At 39.8% G+C, this 24,061-nt stretch overlaps 1 protein-coding gene across 1 annotated transcript in view; it reads right to left on the reverse strand.

The window, feature by feature from the left end:
* Nucleotides 1-87: 87 nt before the first annotated feature.
* rims3 (regulating synaptic membrane exocytosis 3) overlaps nucleotides 88-24,061 on the reverse strand; it is a 44,707-nt gene continuing 20,733 nt past the window's right edge. Inside the window, exons 3-7 of the mRNA XM_005804761.3 lie at nucleotides 9,018-9,159; nucleotides 8,822-8,934; nucleotides 7,928-8,029; nucleotides 7,717-7,856; nucleotides 88-6,521 (exon numbers count right to left, since the gene is read on the reverse strand). Coding sequence (XP_005804818.2) covers nucleotides 6,309-6,521; nucleotides 7,717-7,856; nucleotides 7,928-8,029; nucleotides 8,822-8,934; nucleotides 9,018-9,159 — 710 coding nt within the window. The 3' untranslated portion in view covers nucleotides 88-6,308. The remainder of the gene's footprint in view (nucleotides 6,522-7,716; nucleotides 7,857-7,927; nucleotides 8,030-8,821; nucleotides 8,935-9,017; nucleotides 9,160-24,061) is intronic.

Below are 24,061 nucleotides of genomic sequence, written 5' to 3' on the forward strand. Positions count from 1 at the left end.
CCCTCTGGTGACCAGAAACGCCGACAACGATCTTCGCAGCATTGAGGCCTCAAAAAAGGAAAAAAAAAAACAACAGATATACACAAATAGTGATTCAAATGAACTTTATTTATTTCAGCGTTCAGATGTCAAAGGGCATGCAAATACAGGCTTCGGACTCCCAAATTGTTTTCAATCCCCCCCCCTCTCAGTTTGGCTCTATTGTTTTTTTCTTTTTTATTACAAAACTACGTGCACCTTAAGTAATCAATTTTGCAGCGTACAAACCACAAAAATACCAGTTTTACATTATCAAATACTGCACATAGAAAACATTTACAAAGCACAGGTATAAAATTACAGCTCCCTTTTTGTTCCTCTCAACCGCAAACCCTCACACACGTTATCATGGCCCGGTACTTTTGTCTCCGACCCTGTTGCGCTGCTGGCATTCCTCGGATGGGAACGCCGAAGACAACCACGAAAGAGTTGTTCAATCTTTATACGTTTTACATCTAGATCTGCTAGGAATATTACAGATTCCAACAAAAATAAATCTGAATACTGATGTAATTTTGACTCTTGGAGCTGTTAGTTCAGGTTGTGTTCTGTGCTTTTAGGGGCTTGGCGAGATGAAGGGTTGAGAGACACCTGGGCCATGTAATAGCCTGGCAGACAAAAATCATTAATAAGAAAATGTGGCTAGCAAAGCTTGTGCTGTGGTAGCTAATGGTTATAGACAACAGAGGAAAATGATCCAGCAGCACCAACTCTTAAACTTGCCAAAAAATAAAAAATAAATAAAAGCTCAGGGGTGATGCCTGTCCCGTTCATGTTGATAGTTGCTACTCAAGCACCTTCCACACATAATGGGACTCCTGCTGAAGATGTGTGAAATACCTGAAAGTCATCTTCAGCTGGCAGAGCTCCGTCTCAAAATGAAAAAAATATGAGTGTGAACACACAAACTACACAAGTTTATGAATGTGATGGTGGGAAAGACACGACTTTGTAGCTAATATGGAGGCTTTATGGCCCCAAAGTGCAATTCTTTGTTGCAGTTCTACCTTCATTACAGTTCTCCACCCATCCTTATCAGTGTCCTGGGATATTTATACCCCATGACAACAGAGACTACTAACTAAAGGTTCCTAGAGACTGACCAGCTTAAAAATGTCTACTGTGACATTTTGCGTCGGCTGTATAACAGGATTTTATTGAATTAATTTAAGTATTTTTCCACATCTTCACCAGTGGTGCCATTAGGTGTTAGCGGTATATGGAATGCGTACTAGCTCAAAGACAAAACGAACCTCGTTTTTCATGAAAGCCATCCTAACGTGTATTCACAATGCAGAGCATGCTAGATTGACTATACTTACTTTCAGTGCTCAAAAAGTGGTTCAAATGTATTTTATTTGTGGTGGCGCAGTAACCACAGGACCAGCTCTGATAACTGAGAAACAGGCTACAGCTAAATGGTTATTGCCTGAAGACGTATCGAGGAAAACATAAGGCCGAAGCCTTGCTACGTAAAGGTACAGCATTTAGACAACTCTCTTGCATATGTGTGAGTTGCCTAATGGAAACCCCTTCACTGTGCCTTGCAGAATCAGACAAAAAAAAAAAAAAAACTGTCATGAAAACACCGTGCAGCAAATATTACCTTATTCAAAAGTATGAGTTTGATAAAGTGGGGACATTGCAGGGACAGGATGCAGAGGGTGCAAAGGGAGCAATCATTTCAGCTCAACAGTCATTGTGGCGACTTACATGAATCAAAATGCCTTTTGCCAGACAGAATTCATGCTCCTTTCTCGTGATACAAATAATAAAGACGTAGATAATACAGTACAGTAGAAGAGAGGGGGCTGTAAAGTTCTTCAGATAGACAATATAGCAAACAGGATGACAAAAAAAGTGCACAAATTAGAAATACATTCAAAAAAACTATACGCATATAGAACTTCGGTACATTATTTCAAGCAAAATAAATTTTTTTATTATTTTTTTTTTATACAAAAAACTTTCACTTGTGTGTGCTACTATAGCAAAGCAACGTCTCCCACACAAAATAAGGCCATTGTAAACTGATCAAGCCCTCGTTTTGTTTTTTGTTTTTTGCAAAAACCTAAAGGCAGGTTTTGCCCAACCCCGCCTTTCCGACTCCTGCTCTCAATAAAATCTCTGTCCTTACAAAAATAAAATACGTTTTAAACGCAGTGCTCAACACGGGCAAAGATGAACATGACGCAATTATGCACAAGGTGAAGCAAGTGGATTTGACATTCTGAACCTCCACGGATTTACAATCAATGTGAAATTCAAGCCAGCGGACCAAAACGGACCGGGAGCGAACATGTTTCCCACTCAGTCCTGATCTATGACTCTGCCTTGACAACAGACAGAAAGATCTTTCTAGATTTTAGCTCCACAAAACTCCTCCAGGCTTCAGCTTTTCCACACTTTAAAAAGACAGTACAGTGCTATAAAAAAGTAATTGCCTCCAATTTAGCATTTTTTTTTGTCACGTAAAAAAAAAAAAAGTAAATAAAAAAAAACCTTTTTTCATTAGAGTTAGACTTATTTTTGTGCGCAGGGTCAAATGACTTTGAATAGCTTTTTTTACAATGAACTCATCGCTTGGAGCCTGCATTTTATATTTACTCACATCATTGTTTCACATTTAAATTAGAAATCCGTATTATGCAGTTTAAAATCCCTTGTACATGGATCATGAAAGCTGGGAAAAGTTTGGAGGACCTTTCTCAGATTTCTAACAATTCAACAGTCATCATCTAGATAACATCACTCACTGGCCTGCAACGCATGATGCAACACGCAAGTACATCGAATGCACTTGTTCAATAAAGCTTACACAAAGATGCTGCACTTTAAAGGAAGGGCACATTCTAATCATTTCTTTTGGTTGCAGAAATCCATTGTTTTCTGTTTTGACAGACATTTACAAAACCCATAGTTACTTTCATTCAGTTGGCATGGCAGAGCAAAAGCAGCACAGTTCGACATATTTAAATCATGGAATCACTGCAAAAAATATGACCTTCGTAAGTATAAATAAGAGAAAGAGAGATCAATTTTAGATGTGGTTTTCTTTTTCATACTCAAAGCATGTGTGCAGATGGAAAGTACTCTCATATGTTTTCGTACATCATGCCAGCTATCCAGGAAAATCACATACAAACAATGTAAGATCCAGATTACCTTAGAAACGGTACCATAACCAGTTGCAATCTAACAAGAAATAGCTTGAAAATAGAGCCCTGATTTGAAGCTACTTCTAAAATAGAGGTGTAAGCACATTACTAGCAGGGTTAAAACATCCATATGATCTGAAAATGTCAGAGAGAAATGTATCTGAAGTTCAAAAAAGGTTAAAACAGACGCTGAGAAGACCCAGCTCATCAATTTTTCCCCTTTTAAGGTGAAAGATGACGAGAAGAAGAAGCTCTTTGATGACAGACAACAACGAAACCAAAATGAAATTTATCAACATAAAGGCCTTAGAGGTTAACAGTGTTAACGCTCAGGTGAAATCCATCTACATACAAGGTTGGCTTAAGAATATTCTTAATTATAACAAGCAAATAAAGTGACTCTTTAAAACGTTCGCCATCCTGAAGGAACCTCAGAAACCCCAGCGGTTTGCTTCGGCCTTTCGCTCCTTTGCTGATGGTGAAAACTCAAACATTGCACGCTCAACTAGAACAGCTGATAGGTCCCATTTTGCCCTTTCCTCCCCCAAATCTGTTTGACTCAGAAAGTTCAATGTAGCATGAGATGGTAGGCATGGGCCGATTTCTGGTTCCAAGGCATGACGACTTTTTAAACAGGAAGTGAATCTAAATCGTAGAGAAAAAAAAAGGTTAATTCCTCAAATTGTCTACACAGTTTAGAGTCGTTCTAAAGAGAAGCCAGAGAGAGTGCCAGAGTTCAAAAATAACTTACATTTGTTGTGTAACGTCCAAGAATTCAAGATCACATTCTAGATTTGTGTTGTCTATATTTTTGATTATGCAGTGAGGAAAATTTGAATAATTTAATTGTGCGATTTTCCTTTATGTTTTTAATCCCGGCCCATGCCTACTATCGTGTTGCATGAACTGAGAAAAGTAATATCTTTTTGCAACAAAAAAAAAAAAAAAATCAGCAATTTTAAGCAATTTGACTTTTGTGACAAATCTTCTAACTTTCCTTATGTAATGATTTTTTTTATAGAGTCCAAGGTGAACAAAAAAATTATTTTGGACTTAAATATTATAGATAAGTGCTTAGATGCAAGTCTAAAACCAGAACCAGTCTCAGCCGCTCCAGTGCGTCTCCATAATTTCAATACAAAATACACTCTGCTGAAATTCAAAGATTTGGAAATGTGCAATGAACTTCCGAGTATTTAAACTCCAGTACTTATGTGACAACATTGATAATAATATTACTAATAGTAATTGTCATCATATAATACAGAAAAATAGAGGTGGTTCACCACCGCCTGGACTTAAAATTGAAACGTAATACAAAAAAATTGACAATAAAGTGCTATCCAAAAAACATAAACATACTGACAAACAGGAAATATAAAACAGGAATGCTGAAGGTTGTGTTAGTAACATATTGCACCTGAAACAAGTTCTACTACCAGAACAAGGCTAGTTACTGTAAGTGCTAGTAAAGTAAATGTTTGTGCCAGTAAATAAGAATATCATCAGTTTATTATTTTTATTAATTCACTTCAAAAGTGAAAATCATACATTGGATACTGTCGACTCATTACATTAATTGTGACAGTAATACTTTACAACTAATGAAAATCCAAACTTATAATGTGAGAATATTATAACTCATTTATTTTATTTAAAGATCAATAAATAAAAAAGTTTAGTAATATTAATGTTCCTAATTTAATATCTGAGATATAATGTTATGAACTAATCTATCTTGGTTAACACTGGTGAACAACTGTCAAGTCAGCTGCATATTAATGAAAGGTTTAGTGGAAGGAAAAAGTGTGATAAAAACTTTTTTACACAATATATGACTTTCACTTTTTGAACTGAACTGAAGAAATGCGTTTACTTGTCAATGTTATTTTAATATTTGTGGCTGCACCTATAATGCTATTGTAATGTCCAAAAAAAAAGAAAATAGAAAAAAAAGTCCTTTGAAATTATATACAGGTTTACATATTTACAGCAGGTTCAGAGGGACAAATGAAAAGGGCTGCTGCTGATGCTTCCCATCTCATTGAGCAGGAAGAAGAATTCAGGACATCAAAACAAAGGAAATGAAGCGGCAGTCCAACCATGTGAGAACACCCCTCCCTCAACCCCAACCCCAACTCCAACCCCGATGCAGAAGTGGTTCATACACACCAAAGGTGAAGGAAGGGACTGTAAAGTCAGCAGCGAGTGTGTGGCTAATCCATTTTCTTCTTCTGCAAACAGCGATGACAGTCACGTCCTTTGCCCTAACTCGGCGCTCCTTTTCGTCGGGGCATATCAGCAAAAATAAGAGCAGTGGCACTGTTTACATTGCTCAAGGCAAGCTAAATAAAAAGACTTTGAAGCACTCCAAAATGTCTCGCAAGCAAACATGCAGAATGCAGCCGATACATATAGAAAGACAAATAAGTATTTAGCTATCTATTTCGTATATATTTAGATATTCATGTATAAACTCTGCCCCCTGAAAATCATAGAATATAGCAGTGTTGCTACCTCACATAACAGCCATTATGTGAACATCCGAGCCAGGTCTGTGTGTTTGACAACCCGCTCCTAACTTCTCTGTGTGTGTATGTAGAATATATCTTTTTTTTTTCCTTTTTTTTTGCATTACATCTAAGTCATTGACTCTGCTACATATCCATACTTTATATTGTATACTAGTTTCACCTACTACTTATAGGAATAATAAGAACAACAATAACAATTGCTTTGGTTTTAAAAAATAAAGTGTTTTTTCTTAGTTTGGCATAGAGAGATTAGAAACTGGCATCGATCGGGATGGCCCCGGGATGAGACGCGCCGCGGAGGTTTGACGACTTCGGGATGCGGGACGTGGCGCCTGGTGCGGTGGCTGTCGTGAAATGAAAATCGCTACATGTTCACGTCGCTTGTGTCTACGTCGGGTTAGGTTTGGCGGGTGAATCGTGATGGACGATGGAGGAATGTGTGGCCGTCGATGCGTATGGAACCCGGGATGTGCCGCTGAACGGTGTATGCCTATCTGGAACGCGCTTCAGGTACAGTCGTCGTGTATATACAGTACGCGTGCCGGTGTCTGCGCTCTGCGGGACATCTGCTGGGTGTCTAGGTGCACGTGGGGCTGGTGGCACTCTCCAGGGAAGACTGGGAGAGGCGTCTGGTGAGGGGTCCGATGCTGGGATCTGCCAGAGAGGAGGTAGGAAACAGCTTATACCAGCCGCCGACGGTGGCAGACAGGTCCAGGTCCTCCAGGAGGATCTGAGCCATTCCCATGAAGCACTTGTGGTCCATACGTCCGTAATCCCCCCACACTATTACCTGGAGGAGAAATAACAGTAAAACAAAGCGCTGTAAGTGACATCTTCGTGCGCCCAAGAGCTATGGGGAATAGATGTAAGTAAACTTCATGTCTGCATATCTTTCATTAAAATAATGGGCCAAAATGTTATTTTTCCAAGTGTAAATTGAGGCTCTTTAATTGCATTTTTTTAATACAAATAGAAAAAACTCAAGCATCTTTATCTACAAGAAATTATATTTTGTCTTACATTTTAAAATATTAGATGTACGTTTTGAGTTGGACCTCCTTCACACAAAATTAAGACTCCGCCATGGCGTTAAAAATCAGCCGGAATGTAGCTGGTAGTTGTTGGAGAGATCCTTCTGACATGTCTTCATTTATTGGACGTGTGAGACTTTGAAAGATTTCCATAGCTAAATCAAGGTTGCTCAATAATACGGGGGCAAATACAGTATCTGGGTCCTAGCAGCAGTGCTATCTTGCAAGTTGAATATATAATCAAACAATAAACTGTCTCCAAAAAGAATAAAAATCCTTCATCAGGCATCTTGTACAGATGGACTGGGTATAATAAGTTGATGACAATGCACTGATAATGTTAACACCTCTAAAGTATGGCTGAAACTGATGGTTGAGCTGCAACATATTTAATGGGAAATTCAAAATATTTTGAGGAAGCATCTTAGCACAGATGCTTCATTATAGCAGGATTATAGTGGAAGGAGACCAGCAGTGAAAACAGAATGTGATGAGTGGATAGAGTGCAACAGTTTTCCAGTTTGGTTAAAAGGGTCATGGAGATCCTAGAGACCTCCATAGGATGCTCTTAATCTAGGGTAAAGATGATCTTAACCCACTATTTGCTTTACTTAAATCTCTAATTCAGAAATATTTACTGACTAGAGCCATTGATGCAAGCAACAGTGCAAAAAAATTGTAACTAAGATTATCTAATAAGCACATTTTAATATGTGCTTATTATATACTGTAAATATCTCAAGGAGACAGCTTGAGATATTCTGCTTTGAAATGGTGGCACACACACACACACACACGCACACACACACACACACACACACACACACACACACACACACACACACACGCACACACACACACACACACACAGGGAATTTTCAGCATAATAACTTAAGTTTTTTCATCTGATTGTGTTGTGAATAAAAGAAAATCAGAAAACCATAGACCAGTTACCTGTAGGACTTTGCCCTGAGGACTTTCATCAAACAACAAAGCCTGCTGGTAGGTGGGATCCAGAGTCTTCTTTACTACTTTGGTTTTCTTCTTGGCCAAGCACATGCCGTTCTCCAGGACATACACCTTCACGTAGGTTGCTAAGAGACATGATTTGTAGTGAGCCTTCTGTATGGACAGCTGTTGCACATGTAGCCGGTGGCGTCAGTACCTGGTATGTTCTTGGAGCCTGGTTTTGGGGTCAACCCTCTGGCCTGGTTCACTTCCACCTCCAGCTGCCCTCCTCTGTCTACCATGGCTACATGGACGTCCCCTAAAGGGAGGGAACAAACCAGCAGCAAATAAATGGATGCACTTTAGACATGGAATTAAAAATTCATCTTAAAACTGCAGAAGACGGGGTGCAACAGTAGAGGGCGACAAAGACCTGGTGGATTGTGTTTAACCATCAAGTTAGAGGGAGCAGCCTGCTGTGTTTTTTTTTTGTTTTTTTTTTTTGTTTACATCAAAAACATTTGTGAGTATAAAGAAGCACATACATATTTGCAAACGGAAAACTGACAAAAATTAACATGCATTTGTTTACATGTAACAGAAAAAAATGCATGTTTTAAAAGTCAAATTTCACATTTTATTCAATCTCTGACTTGCAGATTTAACTAAGACCTATTTCTTCCAAAGAACTGTAACATAAGGAAGAACCTTTTTTTAACTGGGTTTAAAGTCAACTTTCTTCATAATAAAACATTTATCTAGCTAAAATGTACCCAAAACAGAACCAGATTTCTCTGCCTCTTCCTTCCACCATCTAAAAATTATAAATGTTAAATAATAATAATAATAATAATAATAATAATAATAATAATAATAATAATAATAATAATAATAATAATAATAATAATAATAGAGATCTCTCTGGACCATTTAAGTCCAATAGCAAAGTCAAATGAAACATGCCTCCATTTCTATATTTTAGGGTTAATCTTATATGATTAATCCCACGCTCTCTCTTTGCAAGTATTTTATAGATATTGCATGCAGAATATTTGTGCAACCTGCCACAGTGGATATCTCCTGCAAAATGTGGGTTTTACTAGAGCCTTACCCATGGGGGGTGTGGCTAGTGTTTGCCGTCCTACGATCTGGGCGGGGCCAAGGCCATCAAGAAAGTCGCTGAACTGACTCTCAGGCCCCAGGCGAGTGGTAGGGAAGACAAACCTAAAAAAGAACAACAGAGATTACGATGGACTGTCAGACAATCACGGATGGACGGATGTTGAGATCACCGCTCGGACACATACGTTCCTTCGGAGCTGTTGGAGTTGGTGCTGCCATCGGTGGAGTCTTTGCTGCCCTGCCGCGTCACCCGGTTCCTCATCTCCACTGCTATGCCAGTCTCTGTGCTCCTTCGGATTGTACTGCGGAGCTTCTTCATTCCGCCATCTAAAGAAAAAACAAAAAAAACCCTTACACACACGCATCCCAAACCAAATGAGAATATGTGATCATAGAACTCTATTTTCTGCCTTTTCAAAATCAAATCCTTTCCACTGAGGAGGAATTTAAATTCACCTTGAGAACGGCCGTTTCTGCGCTATTTGTTTTGAAGCAAGCTCACTCAGGCGAGGAGCCAATCTTACCTAATATCCTTTGGGATGTCCCTGCTCTGTTGAAAAGAGTTCTCTCCACTTTTCAGATAATACTACACTCCATTTTAAACACACGCACAGGTCATTTGGCAGCTGCTCTGGTGACTGAAGGCAATAAGTTTTCAAGCGGTAAAGAGGTTTTCACAGATAGTCCCACTAGCAACCAAGCACAATACGCAGCGTTTGGGGTGAGTGATATAAACGCAGCTTTCCGCCTAAACCCACAAGCTGGGCCGGAAGGCCATTAGTCAGTGGAGCCACTGTGACTTTAGAGGAGCTGCAAATATCCACAGTTCAGGTGGAAACCTCAAGAAATAGAACAAGTCTTATTCATGCACTCAAGAAGTCTGGCCAAGGAGAAGGATGACAACAGAAATCGCACATTTGTATTTCAACTGCATCATGAAAAACTTTCAACTTACAACAGGGTTCCGGTTTAAATCTCCCCTGGACTATTTTTGTTCCTGATGACGAAAAATCTGCAAACTGGGCTAACTCCAGTAATATGAATTCTCTGACTCTTGTACCCATTCCACATCGCTGCTCCCGTACATTTTGCACAGTCATGCCAAGGAGTACTAGGGGTGAATATTCTTACAACAGAAAACTTTTATGGAAGACTTAATCTATGCAACAAGACAGTGACCGCATCATGTATACATCAACCAACTTTGAAGACACTGATCTTTTGTCCTACAAAGAACAGTGAATCTGGAGCATCGCTCTAATACCTGGACTTCTTAAAACACCTTTACAATTCTATTTAGGTATGGTTTAGATTAGAGAAATCCCAAGAAGGATACTTCTTGACAAGGAATCAGGCATCAGAAATATTAACTTTTTTCAAAAGACATATTGCTGCGAGGAAGACAAAGCACACCCACAGAGGAGCATGGCAATAATATTTGGTGACCTGCGCAGCTATATTCCATGCCATATTTACTGTCAGTGTTCACGTGTGAGCGCTCTCGGCTGCAGGGCAACAAATCAGAAACACGGCAGGATCTTCTGTCTTAGTTTACGTTTTAGCTCAAAGATTTTCCGTCCCTTTTCAACTTGCTAATGCCGCGTCAATCCACTTGTTATGACAGCATGAACAAAATGTGATCAACCGGATAAACTCTGGCTCCGTGCAGCTTGTTAGGCTTGCAGCCGTGGTGCAGGCAGAACGTGGTACTCTATAGGAGCCCAGACAGCTCAGAAAACGCAGAGAAGTTACGTATAAAGAAGGACCCTTAACAAGCCGTTTGCCTGTTGTCGCAGTCGAAGAACACACCCAGCCACAGCCGTCCCACCTCATTAGCCCGAGCAACTCCAGTCTCATTAAGCACCCCTGCCATGCCCGTCTCATCGCCATGACAACCACCGACACCCAGCATCGTCACTATCGCCATGGAGATAAACAAAGGCAAACAGAGCCCCTCGATGAGACTTCAGGGATCGGGGGGTGGTGAGGGTGGAAGGGGCTCGAGTCAACGACGAGGAGTGGCACCGATGAAGAGAGGAGGGAGAACGACGATGAGAAGGACGGAGTCCCACGGGGGGTGACTGTCCTCTGATGCTTTCTATTTATAATCCTGCAGTCAAGGATATTTCCAATAGCCACGTGTATAGGGGTGTGTGTGGGTGTGTGTCTTAATAGCATGACACCTAGACAAACTCCATGAGCACTTCTGCTGCCATGACAACCTCGCCCTCGGATCTGGACCCAGACAATGCCACCCGAGACAACCGGCTCATCTCGTCACTTTTTTTGTTATTATTATTATTATTATTATTATGTTATTGAGGCAACACTTATTTAGCTCCCTGGCACTTTAACTAGACTCCTCACAGCAACGAGGCTCACAATCAAATCACACCGGTATAATTAAGCGCTAAGAGTTGTTATTCAAGACGTGGTTAGAAGGCAACAAGTCTTAGCATCTTATATGAGTTGATAATGAAAGCCCAGACATAAAAAAAAATGTTGGGGCATCATAAAATATCAATTTGTTATTCCACAACATGCAAATTGTTGCAAATGTATTAATAGTCCTTGATCTTAATTACATTTTGATCATGCTACAACAAATGTTAATACATTTTATTATTATTTTATGTTACCGACAAACACAAAGTGGAAGGAGAGCTGTATAGTTTACAAACAAAAACCTGAAAAGTGTAGCATGCGTTTGTACTCAGCCCCCGTCACTTCGTTACTAATAAATAAAGATTTTTTTAAATGCGCAAATCCTTTCAAAAGTCACCTAAATGCTGTTGTTGGTAACTCAATCTTAACATTTTAAGATTACACAGAGCACTCTATGATCCGAAAACCGAAGAAATGTTGCAACATTGCAAACCAACCAAGAATCTCACAGTTAGGAATCCCACTGCATGATGCTACTGTCGCCATGTTTTACTGCGAGGATGCTTTCCTACAAGAAGAACTGGGAAGACAAAGGGAAACCAGATGGAGACAAATGATGCAACTCAACGGGACTCTGCAGCACCTCTTTAACCTCAGTCTGACCCTGGAGAAAGTTGAAGTGTCTTCAGTCTGATTTACTTAGTGACAAACCCCAGAAGACACAGGTGGATGTCTCTATCACCTGGCTCACTGATTAGTGATTACCTGACAAACAGACCACAGTTTGTGCAACTTAAAGGTAGCACATCGGCAGCACCTGAGCACCACAGATGATTGATAGACTGCACTCTCCCAACCATCTTTCCTTGAATGTGACCTTAAAGTAGACAGGTCAAACACTGTTTCCATCATGGGAGGTAGAGGAGTATAAATATCTTAGTGATTGCCTGAGCAGTTTAGACTAAACACACAAGTTTAGACTTAAGTACGTTTTGAAGTACTTACGTTTTTCAATGTTTGCAGCAAGATGCTGAATATTTTCTATAAATCTCTCTTGCAGTGTAATCTCCTCTATCATCATCTGTTGGGGCAGCAGCATCAGTTAGTGACTTACAAAAAACTTAAGCGGATGAAGAAAGTTGGTTCTGCTCCTCTGACGATGATTGTGCAAAGAACGATTTTTCATAAAACGAAGAACATTATGGACAACTCTGAGCATTCTCTTACAACAACAGAGTGTCTTCCATTGGAGGCTTCCTCAGATCTGCTGTAAAACCGACTGCTGCATATTGCCGATAGCCATCACCATCTACAACAACCCATTGAGAAAAATTGAATTCAACAGCATTTGTTTTTCCTTAGGTTCCATAAAGTATTTTTGAATTGAATTGAACTCTGGAGGGAAACATTATGTTGGTCTATAACCTAAAACCTTTACCCTACTAAACTTCACTGACATTTGTGGTTGTGATGTGTCAAAGTGTGAAAAAGTTCAAGGTGTATTAATGCTTTTAATGCTTTTCCAAAGCACTGAACCTATTAGAAACCTTTTCCAGATTCGTTTTTATTGTCCAAAAAAGTAAAAAAAAAAAAGTCAATATGTTTTTGCATTCCAAAAATATTTATTATAACCTCAAGCAGTGTTTTTTTTTATTTTTTTACTTGGAGCTAGAGACCCTGAACTTGACTATTAGTAAAATTTATTGGGAGAATCACCGTTACTTTTTGTTGGCAGCAGCCAGTCGCCGAGGGGTAAGCAGTTTCACTCTGAAGTACATTTGGGCTTAACTTTGCCCATCTGCTGTAAGTTGATTTGCAAATTTGCTCCTTTTCCCGTCTTTCTCTTTCGACTTTTACACAATAACTTCAGTCTTCTTTCAGGGCATATAATGTAAGCAGAAATATGTTAGAAAACCTTTAACGTCATCTTGGTGAAACATGGTTGCATCACTGACAGCTAAAACGAAGAATTAAATTGTAAATAAACTGTTTTATTGATTGATCATCATCATCATCATCGTAAAAGTCTGTTTTATGATTGCAACCAAGTGTGTTTCTGATCGGACAAAGGATTGTTGAATATGAATTTATACACCACTCTGAAACATTCTTAGTGGTAAAGTATTAAGAGGCTATTCATCTAAACTTCATATCCCGTTATTTGTCTGCATGCCCCTCCTTTCCCATCAGAGCCCCCTCCCTCCCAGCTTCAACAGTGTGAAGCAGTGATCTCTTCCTTCCTATTTAATCCCCTCCTCCTCGCCTGCGCTTTCCCCCCATTCGTTTCCATGGCAATGCCTTCTGCAATGCACCAAGAGCCCTGGCCGGCATGTTCACTCATAAGCCTTTCCTCTTACTCTGTCTCTTTCTCTTAGGTTGTATTGTCCTCTCCACAACTCTTAATCGTCAGCCTGCTTTCTGCTTTCTCTGTCTGTTCTGGCAACAAACTCTTCCTTCTGCTTCCTTCCATTAAATACTTCTCTCTCTCTTTTTTTTTTCTTTACCTGCTTCTCCATTGTGTCCTGTTTTTTCTTTTAGTTTTTCTGCTTCCGTCCATCTTTACTACTGGGCTCCGATCTATTTGTCATCTGCTCATCACTCGCCGTAAATAATTCAACGTATTTTCTCCTGCCCTGCATGTGAACTGACTCGCTGGTATTAACATCAAACCCGCACAGACACATCCTGGAGTAGCGAAGGTTCAATGCCTTTCGAGTGTCTAAGATTATCTGGAGAAGGGATTTTCTGGGTCTCTGTGTTCAGCAGAACCCTTAATGTATCCGGTCTTCATAATAATACCGAAAGAGGCAAAAACAACAACAAAAAAACACAGCAAATTTGTAACTAGTGAACAGATGTGCAGAACTTTTTTTTCAAGTGGAAAAACAGAATTCTTTTTTTTTATGGTGACCATGAAAGTAACAAGATAAGGCAGATGCTGCATGAAGAAACAAATATATAATCATAGATAAGGAATAAGGATGGGTGGGATTACAGAAAACACCAACAATGAGCCTCACACATTGAGATAGCATGCACACAGCTTCAGTGTATGTGCGTGTGTGTGTGTGTGCGTGGTTCATTAAAGCTGCTCTGACATTTGGAGAGAACACTGATGAAGCCTCTCTCATTATATGCTGTAATATAGAATGCTGTTTTTAGACTCCCCCGGCCGCGCCGACATGCCTATTGGATGCATCGGTGACGGCAACGAGCCGCCATGCATAGCAACAGTAACCAAGGAAGGGTGTTGGACATGAAAGACCCACTGTGGTGTCTTTACCGCCGGAGTCCTGTTAAATTTGGACCACTGGGAGACTGAGTGTGGAAGGCTCTGAAAGACAGCCGAGTGTTCAGGGCTGTGTGTGTGTGCACGGGTGTAGGCGTGTGTGTGTGTGTGTGTGTGTGTGTGTGTGTGTGTGTGTGTGTGTGTGTGTGTGATGCTGTCAGAGCCAGATGCACTCACCGCACTGCCAGAGTCAAAGAGTCAGCTTTAACTTCAGATTCGTTGAACTGGCAGTAAGGGAGGTGTTATTTCTATTTCACTTTATATCATGTCGGGTAAAAACAAACTTCTGTGCAAATCAATAACTTTTGTGGCTCTTAATAACTGTGTGTGGTCTATGACTGCAATTGATGCTAATGCAGATGGACCCATCAAAAGCTGTTTAAGGTCAAATTTTCTCTGATGTGACGACTACACAGAAAGGAACGAATCTAAATGAAAATGAAAAAATGTTGGTGAACGGATGCATCCATTTTTTAGATTACAGTAAGCATTTGTGAAGAAATACTTCTGTCAGGCATAGATGTAAAGTGATCCCAACATGTTTGTTCTGACTGGAGGGAATATTACCGCCTCCTGGTGGCCCAGCCAGCGTGTCGACATGAATCCGATGGAGACTCTTAGCAGGGAGCTAACGATTAAGGCTATAGGAGGCATTCCAACCTCAAAGACTTGGAGCTTATGGTTAAATAACAATGACCAAATCATCAACGTGAACAAAAAAAAAAAAAATCTGTTCCCTTTTGGTTATTTATACTCCCTGAAGCATACGGAGAGCACAATGGGACAGACACTGAAGTATAATCCAATAATCCAAGTGTTGTTTTCTGTTTAATGATTATACAGAGGCATTAAACAAATCTAATCTCCTGCGCTGTCCCTGTGTGTAAAGCAGGCCGTTCTGTGAGGTAATAAACGAGGATGCAGTAGAAGGTATTGGGTCTGGGAGAAGAAATTAGTCATTTAGAGCCATAATCCATAGGAAATGGTTTCTTGAAATCGAAAGTCTTCATGTGTGGCAGGATGTCTGTCAATGCGTGAATATGTCCCACTGGCTCTAATCTAATGCCAATTAATTACAATGAGGAAAAGAGTAATCTAATTTAGATGTAATTTCCTCATGATTACTCAACTCAACGCCTGATGACCAAGTGATGAGCATTTGCAATATAATAGAACAATATGTACAGATAAAAGAAGCGAGCTGTGGTGGCGCAGGGGGTTAGCGCGCCCCACGTTTGGAGGCCTTAGTCCTCGACGTGGACGTCGAGGGTTCGACTCCCGGTCCCGGCGACCTTTGCCGCATGTCCTCGCCCTCTTTCCTGTCTGCCTACTGTAGCAAAAAATACGAGCCACTAGCGCCGCAAAAACTCTTCGGAGGAAAAAAAAGATAAAAGAACAATGCTTAGAATTAAAAATCTTTCTTAAAAACTAAATGTGAGGCAACACAGTTTCTACATCCACCTTTGAACCTTACCAGCGTGGACAAGGATTTATTCATGTCATTTGGAGTTGTGTTTCCCGCAAAGTTCCTCTTATTTGTTTTTTAGTGCAAAATTTTCTGTGAATGGCGCCATGGATTCATGTTCTCCTTCTGCCCTTTGCCTGACCTCTGTGGTGTGTTTCTTTTCGGAGAAGTAGTTAGAACAGTGTGTCCAAATGCCTGGACTCGCCGTCCTCGCTGACATAACGACCTTGGGAGACGATCGCAAAGTGGCACAAAATTACAACATTTCCAACACGGACCTTCAGGTTGAGCGGGCACAGAAACAACAAGTTCCTTGTTTGTGCTTGAACTCATGAACCTAACCTCCACCTCAATGTACCTTCGCCGCATTTAAGGGTGAGGCAAGGTCTGACCGAAGTCGAACGGTCAACGCTCGGTCAATTGGTTTGGAGGAGGTTGTTTTACCACACAAACACCTTTCTCAGTCCAAAAAGACACACCGAGCCGAGTCCCCGATGAAAGGAAACCTTGTGGCGTTTTGGAGTATGTGTGGTTTATAACATTGTAATAAACACAGTGATCACGGCAGAGAGGAAAGACTATTTCAAGTTCAGAGAAGAAGGATTAAATAGCTATTGACAACATCTCATTTTATTTTCCATTTTGTTAGAAAAAATAAAAAGAGCAGAAGGAGTTTGTGGGACGTTCAGCCACTGCGTCCGACCAGAAGCAACCAGGGGGAGCGTGATATGGCAGGATTAAACAAATTTACACAAAAATGTCTCAACTTTTATAGTAACAGGCAATACACAAAACTATAGTCATCACTTGGCTTTACTGCAGACACACAACGTCAAAAAAGGACCTCATAGGGATGCAGCGATGCACGTGCAGAATCTAGACACAAATCCCAGAGCAGCACCCTAGAAACCTCAAACCAAGAAAAAAAAACAGTTGAATTGTTCAGACTGTCTGGCTAAGAATAGAACACAGACGAGCTGGTGGGCATGATCAGGAAAACGTGACAGATGTCTGAGTGAAACTGGGAGCTAAAGAGATGGGGATTGACACAGAGAGATAAAGGAGAAGGGGGGGAAATGAAGGTTTCAGCAGCCAGATCAAACACAGACAGGGCAGCAAGGGAGAACGGTGAGTGGGGACATGACAGACAGGACGAGCCGGGGAAAGTGATCAGCAGCCATCCTGGCAGAGGGCTGGTAGCCACCAACAGCCTCGGTGTGGAGGAGAAAGCTTTTAGAGACATGACTGAAGTTTCAGAGCATCTGCAGCACCAAAGCAAAAGAAAAAAAAAATCCCCACTGTCTTGAAAGGAAATGGGAGGTGGTAGAGCAGGAGGAGGTGCTGTGTACCTACAACAAAGCATTAGTCTCACCTGAAATAGCATCATTTTTTCAGTGACTCACCCGGAGTATGAATAGCAATCGTGTGCACTCATCGAGAGAAATTGCTATTATTATAGAAAGGCAGTTAGAGTGTTACCACAACAACTTTCCTCATCATGACAATTCACCGCTTTTTATTCAGCGCCGCTCGCCTCGCTCGGTCTTTTCAAAGCAGCAGCAGCAGCAGCAGCAGCAGCAGCAAAGTTCCAGTAGTTCTTTTCAGGAAGGATCTGATTACCGCGGGCGTTCCAAAACGTTGCCACAAAAATGACTTAAAATGCGTTTCCCAACTGTGACTCAGAGGCGAAGCTAAAAGTAGGCCACGAGTGAGTCGAGTCGAAAACACCTCCTCTTAAAAATGACTAAAAAAAGAAGATAATCATTGGAAAAGATTTTAGATTACCGAAAAATAAACCCACAAGGCAAAGCCATCTGAGTGTTGGGGAGAACTGTATTTCTAGTTCAAGCATCTACAGAGATTTTTCTTTTTTTTTTTATCATTTCATTTTGTCTGCCACGGGTCTGGAAAAACAATCCCAGTGCAATGAAGCTGTAGTTCTTGTTTTTCAGCTGAGTGGAACATTTTCCCTTCAATTGTCGACCAAAAGGAGGAAGACAGGCTGCAGCTGTCATGTCTGTCCTGAAACCTCAAACAGAACCTGAGGGAACAGTTTGTAGTGATACCTTTGTAATTTTTACGTTTTTTTTACTCAACATTTCAGGGACTTTGTCATTTTATTTACATTGGAGTTTTCATTGCTAGAATGGACAGTAAACAATTTTCAGTTAAATTTACATATTTTAAAATATACATATTTATAAGACCTCTAATTGTCTACTGATTTCCTTCAAGAAAAGGAGAAATATTTTCAGGTAGGATTTACTCTGTTCAATATATATATATATATATATATATATATATATATATATATATATATATATATTTGCTTTCGTATTTATTTCTTTTGGGTCAAAGAGGAAATGTCAAATTCAAAGGGTATTTCTGTTACCTATTGCCTAGTGTGCAATGTGCCTGTGTGAATATTGCTGTTATGAACAAGTAGGCTGCAAACTTTCCAGCTGAAGACAATCAGTCAACTGAATGAATCAATCAATTGAAAAATGTATTAATTTATTTATTATGGATTTCTTGTTTGTCCAGCTTCCTTTTCTTATCTACATTCTGATAGTTCCGGCATTAGCCACATTAGCATTTCCATCAACGTTTGGAAACATAACTTTAGAGAAGGTTGTTGGAAACAGCATCCATCAACCTTTCTCAATTTAGCAAAAATATTTTTACACTCGCTTGAGGTGGTTTTTGGCTTTTCTGAATAAGAGTTAACGCGCTAATGGGGAGATGGACATACGTTTGTCAAATAAGTTCGGACATACCGAACTTTTACCTCACGCCCTTCCTGTTTATTAAAGCAATCTAATTAGCATTGCTGTATTAAACAGCAATGTTTACATCTAACAAAATTATGTTCCGCGTAGCCTGGTCGAAACACAGTGGATGGAAACACGCGCCACTCAACATTTTCTTTGTTTTTCCTTTTTGCAATGTTTTAAAAGTTCACTGCAAATTTGGATGACAAGTGGACGGAAACGTAGCTACTGAAAGATCAACAACTTGTCCTCTAGCTTTCCCACCACTAAGACGAGTTGCACTGTAGTTGATTTAACAAAAACACAGTAAAGTGGACTGAAATATGCATGTCATTGGGGTTTTTTTTCTTTTAAATTTATTTATTTATTATTTTCCCTCCAGTTAACAATTATTCACCACTATAACCAGTTCTGTCATAAATGTAAAAAAAAAAAGGCAAATATTTCCAGCAGGTTTACAATGTGAAATTTTCTTTTGCCTTGTCCTCATGCTGAAAATGACAGCATTCCACTACGAAAGTGAGAAATAACATCACTGGCAATGATCTAAACTACTTCCCATCACTTTATTCTCAAGCTGGAACAGGACTTCCAGTCAGTCAGCACAAACATATTTATTTCTGTGACAAATGCCCAGCAGGGGAGACACTTGCTACTGTTCTCAGAGTAAACTTGGACTCAGTTTAATAAGAAAGCTAACAAGTATTCTCTTCCTGTGTCAAATAACTCTTCCTTTGCCGTCTCTGCTTCCTGTCTTTGTCTCTGGCGTATTTCCAGCCATGGCAGCAGAGCAGCAGAAATAAACACACAGACGGAAGATTTAAATAAATAATATTTGAAGGACTTGAGATTTACAAAAAGATGAGTGTGGGTGTTGAATGAGTAGGGGAGGGGGAGGAAGCAAATAAAGAAATGAAAGAGGGAGGCGATCGCAATTGAATTTGCACAAGTCGAACGTATTTGCAGAAAAATATAAAAAGAAAGTAATGACGGAGACTAACCCGCTGAAAAAAAAGCTATTTAAAGATACACAACTGTTTTTTTCCCCTCACAATTTGATATTAAATCAAGTGAATAATATTTTCGTCAAATATAGAAGTTTTCGTCGACAAAGACGAAATGCTCTTAAACATTTGGGTAAACTGAGGCTGAACCACAATGTTGGACCCAAATCAGCCACTTCTGAATTTCAAGAAAATAGACCAAAAAAAAAAATTTCATAAATGCGGAGGGACTTTTTCTAACATTTTGACCCACAGACACAAGCATCAACTAACTGTTTATTTTTGTTCTGAGACGATGATGGAATTTCTTCCAGTAATTCTAGGCGGCTGGAAAGCTGGTGATACTGAAATCTCTCGTTGTGTCGGATTTTTAGTGCTGATATCTTTACGGCAGAAAACACAGCATGATGTCTTTCCTGTTCTGCCTTGAGGGAGAAAAAAATAAAGTATTAAGAAAAAAAAAACTTTTCATCATTTTTAATGTGTCAAATTAGGGCTACAAAAAAAAAACTGTATTCATCCTCATTATTTAAGTGTTTTATCATTCATTTATCTTCCAGTATAGGATCAATCAATTTGTTATATTAAAAATGGCTGATTTTGACTGATGTTTGTGGGTGGTTGGGTTGGAATGAATTGCCTCAATTGGCATTATTTTCAGTGTAGACACTTGTTTCCAAATACAGATGTCTAGGATGCAAACTGCCGGTTGGAACAAATTAAATTTGTGTTCAGAGGTTTCATTTAATGTTAGTGAGATAAAGAAAGGCTGTAATAGATGTACATACGGTGCATGCATTGTATACAGCCATCTGGTTTCCTCTGTATGTTGGTTTTAATCTGACCGCTCCACAGGTTCCTATCAGGGGCGTCGTCCTCTGTGTGAGGGTCGACGGTGAACTGGGAGCTGATCTGCTGGCTCTCAGTCATGGATAAAACCTGCTTATGAGATAAGAGCTTGTTCGGTAAAGAAGTGACTCACCCGTTAAACCTGGGAAACTGTGTCGTGTGCGTCCATGTGCGTGTGTGTGTTCCCTCTCCTTACCGATCCTAATAATAGCAGGTAGTAAAAAAAGCACAGACAAAACCAAAATGCCATCACTGTGGCTTGCCAGTTACAAAGGCTAGAATAGTGAGATGGCGGTATTACACATTTTGGAAACTAGAGATACGTGTGGAATAGCATGGAAATATGAAATGAAATATGTTGAAAGAAAAACATATGGATGTAAGAATGTTTGAAAACAGGCTAAAATGGGTGAGGAGTAATAAATAAAACATCTGCTTATACAACAAAACTGCTAAGCTTCGCTGCACTGCAGTAAAAAATGTGCAGTCTTAGAACATGAACATGAAAATCAAACTTTATTCCACACAGTTCTGAAAAATTACCTGGGCTTGTTACTGATATTAATGTTTATCAAGGTTTTAGCTGGAGCTAATAGCTGGGGATGGAAACACTAATCAAAACTCCAGTGCAGAAATAATATCAAGAACAAAACTAAATACAATGGGATGAACTGAAAAAAAAGCTACAAGCACAAATGAAACCCCCCAAAAAATAAAACAGAATTGTGGCATGCACTGATTTCCTACTAACTCCAGACTTCAGTTTAACGTTTTACTGCTAACTTTTAAAGGTCCTAGCGGCTTGGCACATAATATGATGCTAGAATTAGAGAAAGACTTGACCAATAGCAGATGAGGTAATAGGACATATTTGCACATTTGTCATTCCAGAGCATAGCTGTGACATGTTGCCAGCTACAAAATGACCACAAGAGCCAATTAAAATAATTTATGCCTTCCAACCAAACGGTGGCATTCGGATCCTTGAATACTGTGTCCCTAGTCGGCTTTTGATGGAAGCCGAATACGCTTAGTGGGAATCTGAAAGCATGAATGCATACTGTTGGTTTTCAAAACTGAATATTTTAGGGGAAGTGTTGATAATTTTATATGAAAAGTAGGATATTTTACGCCAAACGTTTTGTTTATTTTGTGAGAGACATTGAGCAGTTTTAACCAAACAGTCAGTCAAAATGGGTGACCCAGTTTATTAGGTTAGAGAGGATACCACAAGGAGCTTTTCATAAAATGGAAAATCTAACCTAACCTAGCAGACCAGGTCAAACACATAAAACAACTGTGCTGTGCTGCACCACCTCATAGTTGATCACTCTGTATTTATTCCAGGAATGGGTTAGCAAAATAAACGAAACCCAAAGTGGTCTGTTTCCACCCTAGCAGCAGCTTTCAGCATTGTGTAAATTTGTCCAGCTTAATTAAACTTTTGTCAAACAGGCACAATGCTGAGTTACTGTAATGCTTCCAGAATGATTTTAATTAGGGCGGATTAAATTGAAGCAACTGCCAGTGGCACCGCACTGATATTTCCAACCTCATTTTGGATCGTACTCGAATTCTGCATTTTTACACACTGTGACCTTCACAGCCCAAATAATGACAAATGAAAAATGGTAAACATTTTTCCACAAATCCTCTAAGAACATATCTAGGACACGTCTCTAAAACAATGAACTCGCTTACATAAGATGATAAAAAAGTGTGGTTCTGAAAATTGACCGAGTCCAATTCCACTAATGGAGCCAGGCTAGAACATAGCCTCCAGAAACTGACACAATTACAACACAATAACCTCGTTATGGTGTAATGGCGACAAGGTGGCATGTTCTCCAATGGTTTTTGACCACTTTGTGTTTTTCACATTGAAGTGTCTCCCTTGCTGGTTAAGGCATTAATATAATCGTATGCTTTTCATTGTTTACTGAGAAAAAGTTGTAGATTTTTACATAAGATTAAACCATTAAACTGAACCAGATTTGAATGTTACTAGAGATCTTCCACTGTTGCTACACATGGAGTGCAGATTTACTCCGTCTCACTCTTCTATCCCGAGTAAATCAGTCCGGGGCTTATTGGCTATTAGCTGACCGACTGAGCGGAGCAAGGAGCAGACTGCTGGGTCGACCCAGCCCACCGACCAATCAGCACGTGTCAGTCGGAACATGGAGTTCCAGCAGCTGACCGGACGGAGCTGTTAATGACTGCCAGGGCAAAACCTGAAAGGAGACACAACTAGCCCGAGTATTTAAGATCCAGTGCTTCTTTATCACCCAGTCTCAGAGGCTCACATAGGTAGTTTGCTTTCCTTTGGCATCTATGCAAACCAAATAAAGAGACAGTGATTGGAAAACAAGACCCAAATCCAGCCTTCATTGAGTAAACAAGATTGTTTTTCCTCCAGCTTATCCGTATCAGACTTGTAACTTTGCCTGAGAAGATTCCTAGAAGAGCAGTGACATCATCTGGCTGGACAGATGTTCCACAAAAGCCCTGTTACTTGATTCAATTTGAAGCTAAATCAATTGGAACGTTGACCCTGTAAGCCTCAATAACATTTTCTTTTCAAGATACACTGATTCCTTTGTTTTTGGAGGTTTTAGGGTATTTCCTACAAACAATTACCAGTACGAGAATTGTTTTGGTTTTTTTTTCTTTGGTGCTAATGAGGTAGTGAGTGGCCCAATGATTTAATTCTATAAATCAGGTGTCCAGTAGACAACTGTCTAAAACGACAGTTTTACGAGTCTACTAGTTTTCCAGTAGACTCGGTTCAGTTGTGGACCAGAACTGCTACATTTGTTACAATTTCAGCTGGTGCGGTTCACTTTCACACTGCACTGCGTCAAACAATCCAAACCCTTTGAAAAACTTGTTCACACCCTCGTCTGTGGTGGTGCTACACCAAGAACCACTGAGAGAAATAGCGCAAAAAACTTTTGAAGAAGACACCTAGTACAAAATCATTGTTTTTGTTTACATTTTGTAGTTATAGGATTTGTGGTTGTAAGATTTTTTTTCTTTTGTCTTTTGGAAAAAGTCTAGTCATTTCTCCTTCTACCTCTAAACAAGAATGTTTCTTATTGTGGTATTAATCCAGAATATCCTACACTATAATTCGCTTGGAGCGGTCTCCAGTCGGTTTGGCATTCACATATGCATTCGAACCACACCAGAGTTCACTTCAACTGAACCAGGCCCAGGTTTCTGAGAGGGCCAGAGTTACATTTTTTGGTCCGATTGTGCATTCACACCTCCCCAGATGAAATAAGACTTTCTAGGCAAACGAATTTGAGTTTTATTAAAGAATGAATCCTAAAATATGCAGGACGGTGGGCCTTCAGGACCAGGTTTGGGGACCACTAATATAAAGCACTGAATGTTTTATATGAGCTGCATTAGTAAAATAGCCTTGCTTTCCCTTGTAGCTAGCTCCATGTATCTTCCCATT

This window comes from Xiphophorus maculatus, chromosome 13 (assembly GCF_002775205.1).
Source record: "Xiphophorus maculatus strain JP 163 A chromosome 13, X_maculatus-5.0-male, whole genome shotgun sequence".
Taxonomy (NCBI): Eukaryota; Metazoa; Chordata; class Actinopteri; order Cyprinodontiformes; family Poeciliidae; genus Xiphophorus; species Xiphophorus maculatus.